An 18,686-nucleotide genomic window follows, 5' to 3' on the forward strand; every position below is an offset into this window, starting at 1 on the left:
AAAGGTGACAACAGGCAATAAGCATTTCTAATAGGGCTGTTTTTTCAGATTCATTATCAATGAATCCGTCAACTATTTGGGGAGTATTCGATTAATCGATAAAGCAACAAAATGTCACAAAACTTATTTCCCTACAATTGCCAGAAGTGAGATCTTTCAATTGCTTGTTCTGTCTGACCAACAGCCTAAAACCTGACATTTAAGAAGCTGGAAGCAGGAAGTTGAGCTTTTTATTTTCTTGAAAAATGAGCAACAGCAATCTGAAGTTTTTATTTTTCTGCAAATCTGCTTCACTTATCAATCAGTTAATCATTTCAGCACTAATTCTAACTATATCATACCCATGCCCTTTTCTAAAACACTACACTTGTATAACATCCTACTAGGCTGTATCACGGGAGTCAAACGTAGCCGCTGTTTTGCTGCTTATTGTGCACATTTCAATTTATTAGAAATTACTTGCAAGGAATTGCAATAGCAATCTTAAACATTAATCCAAAATACTGTTCAGTCGCTGTCATAGTTCAGCTGCTTTTTCACTGACGAGGACACCATGTGGTAAGAGATACAAAAATCTGTGCACGTAGTAGTCAAAAAAATTTCATATGATACAAAAGAAAACAAACAAAAGAAAATGCTTTAGAAATCAGGATTTTTTTTTTTTTAAAGGCATTTACTCAGCCTGATGACATATTCTCCCTCAAATGTATCTTTGAAATTGTCTTTTTTACCTGATATGCAATTTTATTTACATTATCCTGAAAAGCTGTGGTATCCCAGGGAAGCTGTGTCTGACCCTTACATAAGAACCATCACACAGTTCATTTTTTGACACTTAGGTAAATGCCATTTGTGGGGCCTAGTCACAAGTCAATCTTTCCCATTTACTGCATTAATGAAAACAAATGTAGTAACTTTATCACTTACTTAAAGCATGTTAAGCTGTGGATCAGGTGCAAAATAGGTGGCACCATCCTGGATTTACAGATTTCAAACCTGGACAACAGGATTGTTCAGCAATTTTGGACACTGACTGATCATTTGGTGACACCCAATCTTGTTTCAATCTGGCCAATAACTTTACAATGTTACTGACAAGAGTGCTTCAGCACAAAGTTGGCTGCTGTGGTGACTTGCAGACAGAAAAGTTCACAAATGTAGCACTACAAAAGTTACTGCTGCATGCATGACGTGGTGCCTCACAGAGTGTGCAATTAATGCTCAGAGATGAGACGTGGATGGAGCAGGAAGAGGCAGAGGTAGAGATTATGTGCATATGTCTAAAGACTAAAACCTAATAGTTACTAATGTTGTCACAACCTTGGCAGTGAGTGTATCAAATCCTTTCAGTTTAGCAAGCTACTAAAATAAAGTCAATTTTGTTTCTCTTTAGGTAAGTCTCAACAAAATTATGATTGTATCGCACAATATCCAGAACACAAAGTCTGCTTTTTTAGTGAAGTGGTGATGCTACAAGCCTGTAATGTCTATTAGCTCTGCGTCCTACTCCCAGCAGCAGATCTGTAAACATACATTTTTGGCCCACTGAAACATGAGCCAAAGTTAAGGGTGCACATGTGACCTCGTGTCAGCTCTCCACAACTATCTCTGACAACCATTTTAGGTTGAAAGACACATAACAACTGAGGGAGCAAAAATAAAAACCTCTCTTTACTTAAAGTGGCAGTAAGTAATAACTAATATTAGATTTCCCTCTGTCTTTTTCCCACTTCCCACAACAAACTTTCACTAAGAAAAAATAGTAAATCAGTATTCAGAGAATGTTAACAATGAAACCAAGCAAAAACAAATAGATTACTACCAACATAATAAATACTTGATGGTTTCACATTCTGTTTCATTCCATGCTCCTGTGAGCACGTCTGTCCAAACCATACTGGTTCAAGGGATCGCAATGTGAAGCACTGAATGTTGTCATTTTTTCACCACCTTCTCCAGGTAACCAATGAATCGTCTCAGGTTGACTCTGATGTTGTCAAGCACACACAGTTGCTGGGGACTGTACTTGCCTCGTCCTTCTTTACGAATCTAAGTTGAAAAAGACATACTGTTATTAAAAATGTGACACGTCAGAAAGAATGTCTGTCTTCTTTGGTTATTTCATAACACAAGGAGATCCACACACTTAACTATTACCGTTTATTAAAGTCTCTGAAGTGAGGGCAAGTGATACCACTTACAAGAGGGAGAAATACAAATGTTCAGTGGTAGGAAGGGATGGATTAATCATCCTGAAAAATCAACGAGAACAGTGTTGAGTTAAAAGAAGTAAGTCTGTGGTACCTTTGCCTTAAAGACAGGTTGAAGTGCCTTCAGTGCAGGAAGTAGCTGGATGTTTTTAGCAGCTGTCTCCGCCTCGTCTCCATCCGCAAAAACATCAAACAGGGCGTCGAGGGCCTCTCCATTTACAACCAGGTTGGTATCCTTTGTGGCAACTTGAAGTAAAGCGTTTCCAATCATCTGTGGGAGCAAGAGTTTCTTAGAGGGAGAACAAACAATCCAAGAGGAGAGAAGAGAGGAAAACTCTACCTGAAGGATTTCAGCAGTGCCCTTCTCTTTGGCTAATGTGCTGCCAGTGATGCCCAGAATGGCGACGGCATTGACCCTCACGCTGACAACCTCACAGCGGGTGGCTGCTTCGCTCAGGCTCATCAACTGCTGGGGGGTCATACACTAACAAACATACAAAAGAAAAACATGGTCAACAGCGTTTAGTGTGACTGGCAGTGAACTTTTAAGCTTGACAGACATACAATTCAGAAATAAGATTCTGTGTTGTCTCTGAAACTCTTCAGCACGGGGATGGGAATAGGTTAAAGGAGCCCTCCTCTAATTTAACAGTTGTCTTATTATGGAGAGCACTCAGCCCGTAAAACAGTTGTATACAGTTGTCTTCTGTGTCTCTGGAGGAACTTTCCCCAGTCGAGAAAGACAGTTACCATGATGATGTCATCAGGGTTTAACCAAAATCCCTCATGACTAACTGGAGGTGTAGCATTTGAAAGGTGTGGACATGCACCTGGCAGAATAAGTGGAACTATGGGTGTTGCACACCGAGTTGCTGAGTAACCCATTAAAATTACCCATGAATCCCAATGTTAAAAATGAGCAAAGGAAAGGCTGAAGCTGTGGTATATTCTGCACCTGGGGGATATTTTTGGAGGCAATCATCTGTAAAAGAGAACGCATGGCGCTGATGACGGCCTCGAGGAACTCCTCATCTTTGGGTATCTCTGAAAACATTGGACAGGAAATCGTTCTTACTCAACAGATGTGTTAGATGCTTTGATATTTTAACTCAATACTGCTGCTGCTGCTAAAATGTGAGCGATGGCCTGTATTACAATATGACATAAATGTGAGACCTGCTGCCCCAAAAACCAGCGTGGACAGGTGCTGCGCTGCTTCCTGCAGGGCTGCCACTCCTCCCAGAGACGCAGCGTCCATAGTGGAGAGGATGCTGTGGAGGCATGTCAGTGCCCGTGACTGCACCCGCTGCATCCTGAGGGGACAGAAGAAGAGACTGTTTGTCCTCATAGAGCAGTGAGACTTTTCAAGACTAAATCATTGTGAAAGACCTCGTCCCAAAAAAATTACTTGGGTATCTGACATAGATACCTTGAAAGAATTTTGATGGCACAGTTAAGTTAAAGAATGGATGAGAAGTAAGAGGATTACTTTTTTATCAGGCTTCTCCAGGAGGGATTCTGGTGGCACACGTCCATGGCTTCCTTTCTGGGGAACTCCGTCTTTTTGAGGACCTTGAATCAAGAGAAAAAGAAGATATCTTCATATGGCTGCACAAGTGAGAGCTCTATTGCAAAATACTGCACAGATAAGTAATTTAATGCATTCTGCTGTGGGTAGGAGACGGTTGGGGTTCACCACAGAATCAGAACCATATTCTAGGTTTGTAATTACAGCAAATTATACTGAAATGACAGTTTAGCTCCATTCAGATTCAGGTTACCACATTTGTACCTGTAGGTAGATTGGGTTTACGGCATCCATCATGACACACATTTTACATTAACATGCTTGTCTAAATGTTCTGACACTGAGGGACTCCTCTTTTCTTATCGCTATTGTCTGATGCCAGTGTGAGGTGTTCGGTGGGTTGGTCGGGTATTTGCCTTTTCAGGGATGCTGTGGCTGATTAAGGCCCCGTGAATCTCCGCTGACAAACACAGTGGAGACATAAGATTGGACAGCCCATCACAAAGGCCATCAGGAGCCATGTCGCTTTCATCACTGCTCGACTCCTCCTCCCACTCGTCGTCAGAAGGGTCTTAACAGACACACATACATAGAATCGATCAACCGATGTACAACAACGAGAGGCATTTCTAGGCACGTCAGTGAACTCATTTCATGCATTTCTTGTCATAATAGCCTTCCCAATACGCAAACACATACTGGGTGGCGGTGTCACAGGAAATAATGATGATGCAAAGAGCCTGGGGTCAGCACTGCTGTCCATGCCCACAACACTCACCGTCAGAGCAGCACATGTTGACGATGATCTCTAGGGACGTTTGCTGGGCTGTCAGCAAGGCCGTTGCCTCCCTCAGCTCCTCTTTGGCCCCCTGGACAAAAACAAGCAGCCATGTGAGTCAACATCCGACCAAAACGATGATTGTTAGCACTGTTATCACCCAGTCTGATTTCAGCTGCCCGCCACAGAGAGCAGATTCATTTCTACAGCTGTACTCCAGCATGACCAGTTGCACTTTCTGAACTGTGATACAAGTGAAACCTGCTTAAAGGGGGTCACTTTAGAGGGGAGACTGAGGTTTAAATAGACCAAATAACAGTTTAATACACATACACCTTATGGAGAAGAGCCATTTATTGACATTGAACATTGGAGCATAAATAAAAGTTACATTTCTGTTTGTCTTTTAGGCTTTGTAAAGTTAATTTGCCTCAACCAGTAGATGGAAACGCACCCAATTCTCTTTCATTTCATTAGAGTATTATTAGTAATTAATTCTCCACTGCAGTGCCACTAAACACAGCAGAAGAAGGGGCCGTAATGAGATGACGTCAGTAAAAGAGCTCCAGTCAAACAGCAAATGCTGGAAAACAACATGGAAACAATGATGGAACTATAACAGTTTGGTAACTTTCATTCAGCAGTTTTTTATACAGTGAATGGGAAGCATTCTAACTATGATGCAAAATGGTCACAGTCAGCTGAAATAAGCTGAAATAGTCAGGTGATCATGTAATAATTGCGACATACCTAGGGTTTAAGTAGGGCTTATCTATTCGAACTACTGATAACAACTGTCTAGCAGTGTTGTGGCAGAGAAACGCTTTTCATAACTGCATATTTACACTATTAAAGTAGAGAAAACAAGGCTTGGATTGAGATAACCCCATTGCGTAACCCAAAAAATTGCAGGGTGTTTTGGAAACGTCACCCAAAATCTTGGTGCTCTGGCTGTGACTGAGATGAGAGGGACAGCTCCGTCTCGCCGAGGTCACGTCTGGGGACTGTCAGAAGGATGGTGGAAGGCAGAAGCTGGTCCCCAGTTGAACCTCGCGGAGTGTCCCTATTCCGCTCCCCCTAACTCGACAGTTTGTCTGCTCTGTCAGTCTGGCTCGCACTCCAGGGTGACTCATGCGCCATCTTTTCACCTGGCATTAATGTGTGCTTCCAAAATACAAAACTGGATCACTTCGTCGCCGTAAACACGTCCCATCCTATAATTTACAGCATTTCATTGGCATTTTTATCTCCAAGTAGCCCTGGCTAATTAGTTTTGTTAATGAATTCATTTACACATCTTAGACAGTTGCCATATGTTGACTGGGGACAATACATACTATTTGTTATTACTCATAAAACCTTAAATGAGCTTATCAAATAAATGTTTAGTTGTTTCCATTTTTCCATAGGGTTCAATCTAAAGCTGGCACATTTCTTTGAAAAGGTATACTGGCAAATCTATATCTTTAAGTCCATATCTGGACAAACTATCCAATAGAGACACTGTTTCTACAAGCTCTAAAACATCTCTTTGGCATTTCTGTACTGCGATTTTTTTGTTAATCATCAGCTGGCACAGGTCACAGATCCTGATATATCTGCAATAAATGTATATGAGCCAGCATATCAACCCAATCAAATCATCAGTCTCTGTAGAAGACAGTCATCTCTCTGATGAGTGCATTTTACTGATCAAAGGTCAGACAAGCTGACAACCTGCTGTATGCACTGAGAGAAACACCACTTACAGGCAAGAGGTCAGAGAAGTCGCCATCAGCCCTCGAAGCTTTTCCATTCCTCTTGTGTTTAGGTGCTTCCTCCTCCTCCTCCTCGTCCATCTCCTCCACAACAAGCTCTCCCACAGCCTGCTCCTCTCTGTCTGCGGCTGGTGTGTTTCTGTGACGGACCTCTTCTGCTCGTCTCAGTTCAGGTATCAGGGCACCCGTGTCCAGATGCAGGCACTGAGACAAGGTGGCCACCACAGCGTTGAGGGTCTGGGCCTGACCGGCAGCAGGTAGACTTCCCTTCATGTTCCACAGTGTCCCTGAGTGACACAGCTGGCACAGTTAGAGCTCAGGGAGGGATGTTAAAAACACTGTATTTACCAACTGCAGTGTTTGCTCCTTAAATCTAGAACAACTTCTGTCCACAAACGACTTTTTTTCAATGTGACTTTTCATCTTCTGTAACAGGAGTTACAGTTTTCAACAAGTTATTTAAAAAGAAGTGACAAATTGTACCTGCAGCCAACGTCCTGAGGAGAGTATGTGCCATGCTTGGCTGAGATGACAGCAGCACATTCTCCAGGACTCCGAGCACAGCAGTGTTCACGCTGCACAGCAGCTCTGGGTTATCCTCAGTCACAGTGTGCAAACAGTGGGCTGGGCGGACACAGAGAGGAGAGGCTTCAAAACTGCTTTCTCCGACATGAGAAGCCAAATGAGTGAGACAGGATAGACTAGGGCCTTTGTTAGTCAAAACGATACTAAGATTTCTCAAAGGCCTATTTGGAATTAAAGTACAGTAACAGCCATTAGAGGACATTTGTAAAGTCAATGAGCAGCTCACACGTCACAAGTCATTTCTGTGATGCGCGTCATACGTTACAGAGCTGGGAGTGTCAGCTCTATTTATACATTGTCATCACACAAGGAAGATCTGCCACAGCACACCAAACCGCTATGAATATTAAACAATAATATGGGATTCAACATGGGGCCATAAATCATATGTGAGTATGTACCCAATGTTATAAAAAATTATATGGTTTTCTTCTTTTCCTGCCTTTATTTTTGGTCATCCTGTTAATATATAAATTCACCTCATGTCCTGGTAAGCCTGTAGTTATCATGGGCTGGACATTTTGGTTAACACACTTAAACAAAACCCTGAGTCCATTAGAGTGTCTGTTCTTCAGCAGCCTTTAGAAATCAATGATAACAATCAATTAACAGCACATTCACTCCACCTACCAGCAGATATGGCCAGTTCCACGTTCTGTGGGTGTCTCTCCAGACACTGGGTGACCATATCCAGAAGACCCACTTTGTTGAACAGAGACAGCGCCTGGCTGCTGCTCTCACTGGAAGCACAACACAATATGAGAGACAGGTGAAAGACAAGTTACAAATGTACACAGAAAGACATCATATACCGTCTTTGTGTGAATGATTATGGATAACAGAAGTAAGAGTGTCATTTCCTGGACAGGCTAACAAAATTTAAGTGTGGTGAACTCCATCATGACAGCTTATCTTTACCAAGGCCATTAACACCTACTAGCTACTAACTGCTGAATCAGGGCAGCTCCCAGAGAGAAAGTGCATGTAGCTATGGAATGAGTCGCAGGGCGTCAGTGTAAACAGCATGCTCGCTCAGTGAGAACATCCCTTGATAAAGGTTAAGAACACACTGCTGCTAGCCAGCTTGCACAAAATCTGAGCTTACCATAGATTCCACAGTAGGTTCACAGCCTCATTGGCTACATCTTCCGCTGCATTCTTCTGGCCTTTCACCGGCTCTGCAGCGCTCTCAAAACCAGCACAGCACTGAAGAGACAGCAAAACCACAGGTGAGACAGGCATGAACTTTGCCATTGTGTGTCTAAAAATATTTTTATATTCATCTATCTACTGAGTCAGATACTGTTCCAAGGCTTACAATGTTCAAGACACCTAATGACCTCAGTCACTGGTCAACAGTGAGCTTGAATTTGATGGCAGATGTCAGTTTGTTGGAGTGTGGGTGCAGAGGTTTTCACAAATTGTGAACATCTCTGCTGCGGAATGAAACCCAACTGCTGAGGAGATCATGGCCGGCTGTAATAGCTGCTGATGAGAAGGAACTGAAGTGATGGGGTGAGCTAAAAGCAGCGGCGGAGTCTCACCTCTCTAAGCAGTGCTGTCAGAGGAGTCATGACGTCGTGCTTCACCATGTCCTCGCACACCTCCTGACCTCCGCATGCACTCAGATTCCTGTCGGGCAGAGACAGTCCCAGACACACACTCATCGTTCGGTTGGAGGAGAATCGCTGTCAGAGATGCTGTTTGTGTTTGTGAGTGTGCGCTTGTGTGAATGTGCATGAGAGACAGAGCCTGGAGGTGTCCTGGCAGCCACTGTCTTATTTTGATATCCAGTACATGGAGGCCGGTTTAAGGGCTATTGGAGGACAATAGTTAGGACAGGGGTGAAGGTCGTACTCTGATGCAAAAACAAGTGTTGACTGTGAAGACCGTGATGGTGATGATGATGATTAGTGCTGTTGTGTTGTGACTATTGTCATCTTTGCTGTTATTTTGGGGGACAGTTAAAACAAATGTAGCATGAGAATGTGATCAGTTTCTCACTTAAATACACGTAAACAGAGTCAAGTGCATAACTGTCCACATTATGTCATGAGACAGTAATAACACAAACCATCAAATGGCAAAAACCACGCAGCACCTTCTTACAGCCTGAACTTTTATTGTAGCATGGCGCCCCCTGCAGAAGTAACATGGCAAATACTTCTGTACCACCTACCCATAATGCTATGCAATATCACACCGACGGGGAGCTTGATTGTGTGACAAAAAAAAAAACAGAAAAATCCCACACGGAAAAGCACAATTGACTGAAATAATGTGCTTTGTATCTTATCTGAACCAAAGGTTACTTGTATGATTATTTTATGATTAGGCTTTTTTTTTGAAAGTTTACTTACACTTCAATTTATTTAGCTGCTAAAGGGCATTTCTGTTTCCATATTTATTTTCTCTTGAGGTTTGTGGTTGTATGTTAAAAACTGACATGTGTCACTTAACACAACATGAGCACACACCTCCTACAACAAGTCCGTGAAAAAATCTGAGACTCAAACACTGGCATCACTGGATCCAAAGAGAAAAAAAGCACTGTGCTTTCAAGCTGTCTGAATATCAAATCAAAGTTTGGCCTGAATGATCATTGTACAGTTTGTATGAACCCTTAAAGACCAACATGTAGACATGTTTATATGTATACATAACGTTATTCTGATTCTAGGAATCTTAATACAGTTTATTTTATCAGGAACTATTAACGTCTAACCTGTCATCCTACCTGCTGCAGTTTGATCACCAAATGACAGACATTCACAGCAAACCGGATGGTTTCACTCCACTAAAAAAGGTGAAGCAGGTTTTCTGCAGTTACTGGATGCTGAAAAACCTTTTCCCCAGCAGACTCAGTTAAATGTTGTATCTGTCAAGTGTGTTCTTTGAGTCCCATGCAGGATGTGTATGTAGTTACCCCTGCAGGCAGGGGCAAATGGCAAACGCATCTCAGGGTACCAGACCTGGCTCTGTAGGCTCAGTCCACGTCACACCAATGCACTAGACTTACTCACCTGAGCGCTCCAGCAGCAGTCTCCCTGACAGCCAGGCTGCAGTCCAGCAGCATGGGCCCCAGGCGCCTCACAGCATCCCTCTGGATGAAGCCTGGGATGGTCTGACTCTGCTGCACCACCCGAGAAATGCTGGCACATGCAAACTCTCGCATATCTGGATTGGGACTCTGCAACTATGGAAATATATAGAAAACATGACACTGACTAAATAACCTGACCTGTTTCAGCTTCCTATAAAGGACTCATGACACAGACACTGGCCCAGACTGCATTTCAGTGGCTCAAGTAATAAGAGAATAGAAAATGTGGCATTATATGAGCAGACACGAGCTGATTTAGACTGAAAGATTCCTCACAACAAAAGCCTAAACAACAGCCTCAAGAGCTAAATCACACATTCAAATGAATCCTACTTACTAACGACAGATCAGCTTAATCATACAATGAAGGAAAACAGTTACACTCCCTATTAAATGCTTCACCGCAGCGCCCATCCACTCTGCAATGGTGGGACAAGTCAGCAACAGCTCAAAACATTGTTCTTTTAGGGAGAAAACAAGTTGAGACTTCGTTCCTACTTTCTCCAACAACTCCGCAGCTGGACAAGTGTCACCGCCGTCGTCCTCTTCGTGAGCGTCCGCCTCCTTCACCGCGTTCACCGGCAGTCCGACAGCGTTGAACTGCGGCCGCTTGAATTTAGTGGTTTTACTTTTACCCATTTCACTCCCTGCTGAAGCGCCCGCTGTGCATTTAACGTGTTTTTTTCTCTTAAATACCCCGGACCTCAAACACGTACTCCGGCTGTAGCCTTGTTGGAGGCCATGTGGAAGACTCGTCCCTGCCGTAAAGTGGTAGTTGCTAACACAAAGCAGAGCAGCTGTCGCAACACAGCGACGAACGTAACAAAAGACGGCACACGTAAGATTTCGGTAGTTTGTAGCAAGCATCGAATAAACCTCAGGAAAATACATCACATGTTGTCAGACAGAAACGACAAGGTGTCACATTTTCACCTCTAAGTATTTATTAGGTAAAGAACTTTAAAAATAGAAACATTTTGATAAAACACATGCAATAGAAACAGAAATAAACACATCTGAGCTCACACTGAATGAGTAAAATATATCAGACTATGTGAGAAGATCCGCAGCTTCAATGGTGACATCAGCACAGCAACACTATTAAAAGGCCCAATCAGTTCATTTCTTCTGTCTTCCAAATGCATTCCCATCAAGGTGATCTGCCTCAGTGCCATCGCCCTTGGTGTTGTTCTGACCATCCAAAGGACTCGAGACACCAAGTGATCAATGGTCATCAACACACACCAGGTACATTGTCTGACCATCCCACAGAAGCTTGTGGTTACTGGATGTTCGGTCGTGGCTTCAGAATAAGTTTCCCCGTCTGTAAAAAGAAAGAAGTAAGTTAAGTGTTCAGAGTTTTACAGAAGTAGACCACAGAGCCACAACATCAAGGAGCTTTGTAAACTCACATCGTCACAGGACATGTTGTATTCTGCTAAAACTGTCCGACAGCGGGCAGCAATACTGAAGGAGCAAAGGTCAAAGATGTAAACCAGTGAGGCAAAAACAAGAACAGAAATGAATCAATCATAAAAGTGCAATGACAAACATTTCCTGCCTGCTCTACACCAGGGGGTCTCAAACTTATTACTCCAAGTTCCTCATCAGATCTGATTTACTGTCAGAACGACATAACAAAATAATATTCAATCAATTAATGAGCGTCAAATCTCTTGTGAACGGGCCAGCATGAAACCGAGGCAGACAATGTCAACAATAGGGAAATCAGCCACATTAACACCACATTTTAAGCAGACACTGTGGGGGGCAGACTTTTCAATAAATGAAATGTGTATACACACACACACACACACACACACACACACACACACACACACACACACACACACACACACACACACACACACACACACATATATTATTAGCCTATTATTTCAACTTGTCACTATCTGTACATCTTGATATCTGTACATCTTGATAATTTATCTGTATCTGTACATAACAGTCTGCAAACACAATTTCTAATTTAGAGACACTTATTTCTATCACACTTTTTTATTAATACTTGTATATACTTACTGATTGTCTACCTCGTCTATTTTTTTCTTACTGATGCTGCTGTAATTTGGAATTTCCCCTTGTGGGACTAATAAAGGTATATTGAATTGAATTGAACTGAATTGAATTGAATTGAATTGAATTGAAAAAGTTAGTTAGTTTTTATGAGCCTATAGGAGTGTGACCAGAATCCATAATTAGAACTAGATATTTACCTGAAAAATGCTCTCAGACCTCCACCAATGAGGAAGTCAGTCATCACTCATTAATTATTAATATTCTGTGGGTTTGATGGGAAGCTCTGACAGGCCGGATGACTGTATGAAATTTTCACGATATGAGCTGGACCAGAATGACTTCCAGTTCCAGAGTCCAGATGCGGACCGAGTCCAGACTTTGAGAAGCCCTGCTCTACACTTTTCCATCTACGTCTGAGACTGGATGTGTGATGTCAGTGCAGATGTTGGAATTCTAAGTTTAACAAAGCATGCTGATGTATGGCTTCACATTAACTGTAACAGACAAAGGATACATAGAGGGAGCAACAACTCGTTTGTGTATCCCAGCAAAGAAGAGAGCTATAAGAGTGATGCAGCTGATGGTGAAGAAGGGATGATTCCACAGTGATGAAAAGAAAGAGACCTGAAAAACAAGAGGAGCAAACAAATCACACAAAATCAATGACACAAATCATTAAGTCAACAACAAAACTTCCACTTTTACAGTTTATACTTACAGTGAGCTGGAAAGCAAAGTTAAATGTAGCATAACATTTTCAAACATTCATTGGGTCCCACATGAAATGTGCTTATCCAACTGTAGCTAATCAATCTGGTACAGTTACAACAAAACAAATGAAGGGAGAGTTTATGTGCGTATCACTCAGTTTGCTCATCATCTACTGGACCCCAGAGATCTGGCTTGTCTAATGTTTCCTAAAACCACCCCTGAGACAGGAAGAGGCATCACCAAAGTTGGATGGCTCAGGGGAGAAATGCACTGGGTTCATTTTCAATGATAAGCAGCAAATCCGTTGTAAGGAGCATGATGGGGTGGCCGTCAGAAAGAGACGGGAAGGCAGTGAGGGCAAAGCTCAAATAACGTGTCGGGAAAAACTGATCTCGGAAAAGCTCGGCATTGTCACCAATCACATCTAATTAACAATAATTACTACTAAATATTGATTTGAATATTAATTGTTAAAACTAACATAGAAAACATACATTTGACATAAAAATCAGCAACATCAACAGCAACAAGGGGGGTGAGTGTAAAACTGTTTTTGGACTGACATCATTAATCATCTGCTCATAACGCAGCTCAACGTTGGAGTGGATGGTGGTTCTATGCCCCTTCTGGTGTGCTTCTGCCATTGGAGATACATGCGGTGTGTCTGCCATGTTAATGAACCCAGAGGTGTTTGGTATGAGCTAGCAAAGCTTAAAGACAACCAGTCCACATCAGCCCATCAGCATTAGGTCGTATCAATTCTGATATGGCAGTGCAAGAACAACTCCACTTGAGACATACTGATACCTTCATGAGACACAATATCTCAGTTTTCTCTGTAGTCTGGAATTACTTTAAGCCTGGATAGGCACATTTTCTAATTCACATATGTAAGCCCTTATATTCAAATTGTAATATTTCATATAAAAATGTATTAGCTCTGTATCAATGGACAAGCAAAAAACAAAAAAACCTTTGGTCTAAATGCTGTAACTTCGGCACTATGCTGTTGATATAGCTCAATATTAAAAGCATGATGTGTACTCTGTTATGGAATTTCCTTTTAAGCCAGACATGACACAACTACATGTTTGTTCACTAATACGTACCTTCTGTGTATCGGGATCTATTAACCAGTTCCAAGCCCCAGTAGCCGTACAAACAGACACCACAATAAGAATCACTGAAACAAGAGAGGAGAATGAAACCCAGTGCAATACAAAGTAAGATTGTATATAAGTCTTTTGCTCAATGTCAGTGATGATTTCAAGTCTTCAAGCTGTGACTGTCTGCACCAAATGCTGCATTCATTGTACTCTCTGAGCAGCAACTTCTTTTGATTCCATTGGTTGTTAGTCATCACACATAGTGTCGAAGTCAATGAACAGAAATATAGGCTTTGCCAAAAAACAGATATAGGAAAACAAAGGTCCCATCTGAGCCCCTCCATCTTCTGTGCTACGGTTTTCACAGTCACCATTAACAGGTACTTACTTCTCCACCTGCCTGTTGCAGGCTGCAAACAGGAGACATACTCTGTCAATCTTCTCTCAAAAGCCTTCAGGTCTGGAACAAAAACGGGCACAACAAAACAGACTGTGTTTGGACCTATAGGGATAACATGTCTGTATATCAATTCAGTCAAATGCTCTCTGCCCTTCAGATTATGTCATGTGATTTATATCGAATCTTATCACAACTCAACCTCCTCTGAAGCTCAGTTTGTTTCGATTAGTATCTAAGTGGTTATTTCAAGTATGTTAACTGAAGCATAACATGTCTGAATGCGGCTTTTAATGTCCAAACTTGTAATTGTTTCACCTAGAGACCAATTATACTCTGTCGCATAACTGTGCGAACGTGTGAACGACTGAATGTCTTCAGGCAGTTAAGCTAGCAAACATGCTAAGTATCGGCAGTACACAAGCCAGCTAACTAAACGTTGTGCCCTACTGTGTGGATGCATTTAAAGATGTTTGTTTTGAATTCATTTAGTGATTATAGCTATGCGGCTTAAACAATCGGGCGGCTATTTGAAAGCGCGGCCATTTAAATGCTTTCGGTGTTCGTTACCTTCGGCCTGTTCCAGGGAGTTCATGTCTGCTAGTCCAGCAGCCTGTCGCTGCCTGTGCCGCTGCTTCCGCTTAGCTGAAGGACAGGGTGTATAAACCAATAGACATTGGCTGTGTGTTCAGCTCTAATATGATTGGGTGTAAACCAAAGGATGGGTGGTACAAAGACACGAAGCCCTGCCTCATGGCGCCTCATTCAATAAGTGGCCCAGAACTCTAGATGGCGCTGTTTCTACAGTCATTCGAGAAAACAAACAAGTTTTAATTAGATAACTAGTTTTAATTAGATTACTAATTAGATAATAGTTCTTACACAATAAAAATGCAGGTACAATTACAAGTATGTTTATTTATGAATGCAGTTTTAAATGCACTTTGTACTGACTGTGATAATTCACTTTGACACACAGTTGGCTGCATTATGGATGTGAACATTTTAATTCAGTAGAACAGTCAGAACAGTCTGAACTCTACAGCTTTCCACTTTATCTACAGACTTAAAACATGCCACATATTGTTGAGACATACTTGTTTACCTGATTTAAATGTATTCAATCACTTCCCAACTGTAAACCTGTAAACATGGCAATGAATGAAATTGCATAATACATTTTCAGTAGTGCCCGGCTGGCGACCGGTTCAGGGTGTACCCCGCCTCTCGCCCATTGTAGCTGGGATAGGCTCCAGCCCCCCGCAACCCCAAAAGGGATAGGCGGTATAGATAATGGATGGATGGATGGATTTTCAGTAGTGTTTATATTTACTTCATTCAGCTGTGAGCATCATTAACACTGTGCAAAAAAATATTCCCAGCTCTGTTAATTTTTGTGAAAAGTGACTCTTAAATAAGTTGCTCTCGCTGGTCAGACATGAAATCACCACAGGTTGTAACATAATTCAAAGTCAGTGTCAAAAATAAATCTGTGTAAGATGTCAGAGTGTCTGCCCTGTTTTTTTGCTTACAAGCCTCACTTTGTTCTGCATCTTTAGGCTGAACTTTTCGCTCAGAATTTGCTCGATCTCATCATCTGTTATATCCCTCATGTCTAAGACATCAACACCTTCCTCAGGTTTGTAGGTCACCTCACTATACGTCCAACCAATCAGGGCTCTGAATCCTGTTGGTGTTTGCAAAGAGCAGATGGACTTATTAATATATGGTGAATCTGGATCTGTTTGAAGTGTGTGGTTTATCTCGAAGAAATGATGGGCCTCACGAGGCTCCAAGGTGAAGCAGTAGATCTGCTTTGTCTCCTTCCTGTTCACCAGGCTTGATTTGGCAAAGTCTGGATTCAGAACCTCTGGCTTTCTGCCCGTCTTCTCCAGCACCCACACATCCCCCTTGTCTATCAGACGAAAGACACCCGCTGCCTGAGTTTGGTCCTTTGCAGAGATGAGTTCCAGCGGCTCCCACACTTGGGAAGACACCCCAAAGCTTACGTCTGCTATGTACGCCTTTCCATCAATGATCACCTTGTTGATGAGATGAGTTTCAGCTGGGCGAAAATCATTGAGGATACTGTTAAAAACTCTGGAGCCCAATGTTGTTGTGTCATAGCCCATTTCTCGCAGCACCCAGCCAAACAGGAAGTTGTTCTCAAGGCACCAACCGCCACGACCGCTCCTCACTATCTTATCAAAAATGACCTCAAGGTCCATGAAGATCTTCTCACCACAGTGAATGCTGAGGTTTTCAAATGGGACTGACATGATGTGCTGTTTGTGGACCAACTTCAGTGTTGCCAGATCCAGTTTATCAAAAGAGCCATGGAAACCAATTCTTTTGAAGTATTCCTCCAACTTCATCTTGCCTGTAAAAGACACGACATCACATTGATCTATAGGACCAATTAACCTGTCACACAGCTGCAAAGTCATTTTTCATTGGCTTTTTTTCAATCAGTTAAAAATGTCATGATCAGTTTTCAGAGATGTTAAAATTCTATGACTATTAAGTTTCAGACTCGCTAAGCTCTGCATTCTCTCTAAGCTTACCCTTTGTTCAGGTTGAACGTGCAAGCAATCAAAATCAGGTATTCTGAGGACGCTGTATTTCTATTGAGTCAAAGCTTCCCGACAAAGGACAAGCAACTCAGATTTATCTTCCTGGAGAAATTCAACCTATAACAGGGTGGAACTTTTTGAGCCAGTAAAACCCGAGTACATTTTAGTTGATGATTAACCTGTTCCTCCTGTTAATCAGTGCTCACCGTGTTGCTCCATGGGACAATGTCACACAAGTCTTGTAATTGTACAAGTTTGTAGACATACTGGGAGAATCTAGAGGCTAACATTACATCATCATGTGGTTTAATATTCTCAAAGTTTTCATAGATTAACCTCCAATGGGGCCCCCAGGGCAAAAACTTGTTCTTGGGCCGCTGCTTACCTTCACAGTACATGGAAGTTTCATTACTTGGCCTAACAACTACAAACCAACCTGTACTCTAAAGCTTAAATTATTTGTTAACCAATCCATTCAATGACTGACAAAAAATTAACTGGCAAACTACGTATTTGGAAAATTGTGTCACCTTTAAAAATAAAACACCAAATGTTTAATGGTATAATGGAATGGAAGTGGAAGTATAATGGAAATAACTTCTGTTTGCTGCCTTACAGTAATTCAGTGATGGAATACCACAACCTTGCCAGAGGTTTTCTTTGTGTTAATTATCTGACACGGAAGAAATATAAGTTCCTTGCTGATTGGCCACATTTCTTCAGAATCCATTGTTGTTATCAATCACAAATTGTGAGGTATAGTAATATGCATAAGTTGTGGAATGGTGTTTCTGTCACAGTTCAAAGACAAAAGAAGATGACTTTGGAGGCAGTAAAAAATTATTTACTAAAAATGATCAAGGATACAAAAAGCCAGTCAGTCAAGCAAAGTATACAAAGAGTTTCAGGCTGAGATACACAGGATGCACTAAAAATATAGATCAGGATGAATTAAAAAAAAAAAAAAAAAAAAAACAGGCCAGCAATAATGACAGTGGCAGAAAGCTAAGGCACACAGTCCGAATACTATGACAGAGAGCTGATGGAAATGGACCGGTAAATATACCAGGGAGCTATTTCTTCAGAATCCCCTGTTTCTAAACTTAATGCATGGAAAGCTGATTTAAGGGAAGAAATAACAATGGAGCAGTGGAGCAGTGCATGTAAAGCAGCCCAAACCCGGACAGGTAATACATGGCTCAGACTTCTGCAATACAACTGGCTAATGAAAGTGTATATCACACCAGAAAAACTCAACAAATTTAATAGTAATATCCCTGACTTGTCTAACAGATGTTGGGAAGATAAGGGTAAGCTCTTACATTGCTTGTGGATGTGTCCAAGAGTAAAAGAGTTTTGGGAAGAGATTGGAGTAGCAATACAAGAGGTCTTGTCAATCAGACTTGAGCTAGAACCAAAGTTTTTTCTGCTCAGTCTATACCCAAAAGGACATAATATAAACCACCACCAGCAAATCTTTGTAAACATCTGTTTCCTACAAGCCAAAAGAATGATTACCTTAATGTGGAAAAAATGGGTAAACCAAGTATCACACAGTGGATTAAGGAGCTATCATTATGTTTGCCTTTGGAAAGAATAACTTACACTCTTAAAGGTACACAAGAAGTGTTTGGAAAAGTGTGGGGAAGATAAATACAATACATGAAGAACAAAGCTCTGTCTCATCTATTGAAGGAACCTTGAGGTGGCGTTTATACCCTCTGTTTAATAGTAGTCTCTTAGCCCACGACTTAGCAGGATATCACTTGGATGAACTCATGAGCTTCTACTTAAGATGACCTTTTAACCACCATGTTTTTTGCCTTGTTTTGTTCCTGCTGTTTGTATTGTTCAAATGTGATTATTGCTGCAGAGATGTATAGAGGCCCATAAATGGG

At 41.7% G+C, this 18,686-nt stretch overlaps 3 protein-coding genes across 3 annotated transcripts; all 3 read right to left on the minus strand.

Annotated features, from left to right (window-relative positions):
* Positions 1-215: 215 nt before the first annotated feature.
* On the minus strand, positions 216-10,711 carry heatr3 (HEAT repeat containing 3). The gene is made up of 15 exons (XM_070970384.1): positions 10,460-10,711; positions 9,882-10,054; positions 8,403-8,490; positions 7,964-8,064; positions 7,489-7,598; positions 6,757-6,897; positions 6,265-6,560; positions 4,517-4,607; positions 4,155-4,309; positions 3,700-3,782; positions 3,387-3,523; positions 3,166-3,254; positions 2,551-2,694; positions 2,305-2,481; positions 216-2,049 (listed from the first exon to the last, which is right to left on the minus strand). The coding sequence occupies exons 1-15, from the start codon at positions 10,598-10,600 to the stop codon at positions 1,936-1,938; spliced, it is 2,040 nt and encodes a 679-aa protein (XP_070826485.1). The 5' UTR covers positions 10,601-10,711; the 3' UTR covers positions 216-1,935.
* Positions 10,712-10,883: 172 nt separating this feature from the next.
* Positions 10,884-14,852, minus strand: cnep1r1 (CTD nuclear envelope phosphatase 1 regulatory subunit 1). Its single transcript, XM_070964248.1, has 6 exons — positions 14,786-14,852; positions 14,207-14,278; positions 13,822-13,895; positions 12,516-12,625; positions 11,374-11,428; positions 10,884-11,285 (listed from the first exon to the last, which is right to left on the minus strand). Exons 1-6 carry the CDS (start codon positions 14,808-14,810, stop codon positions 11,244-11,246), a joined length of 378 nt encoding a protein of 125 aa, XP_070820349.1. The 5' UTR covers positions 14,811-14,852; the 3' UTR covers positions 10,884-11,243.
* Positions 14,853-15,545: 693 nt separating this feature from the next.
* Positions 15,546-16,616, minus strand: LOC139333405 (arylamine N-acetyltransferase, pineal gland isozyme NAT-10-like). Its single transcript, XM_070965775.1, has one exon. It carries the CDS (start codon positions 16,588-16,590, stop codon positions 15,718-15,720), a length of 873 nt encoding a protein of 290 aa, XP_070821876.1. The 5' UTR covers positions 16,591-16,616; the 3' UTR covers positions 15,546-15,717.
* Positions 16,617-18,686: the final 2,070 nt, after the last annotated feature.

This window comes from Chaetodon trifascialis, chromosome 1 (genome assembly GCF_039877785.1).
Source record: "Chaetodon trifascialis isolate fChaTrf1 chromosome 1, fChaTrf1.hap1, whole genome shotgun sequence".
NCBI classification, from domain to species: domain Eukaryota; kingdom Metazoa; phylum Chordata; class Actinopteri; order Chaetodontiformes; family Chaetodontidae; genus Chaetodon; species Chaetodon trifascialis.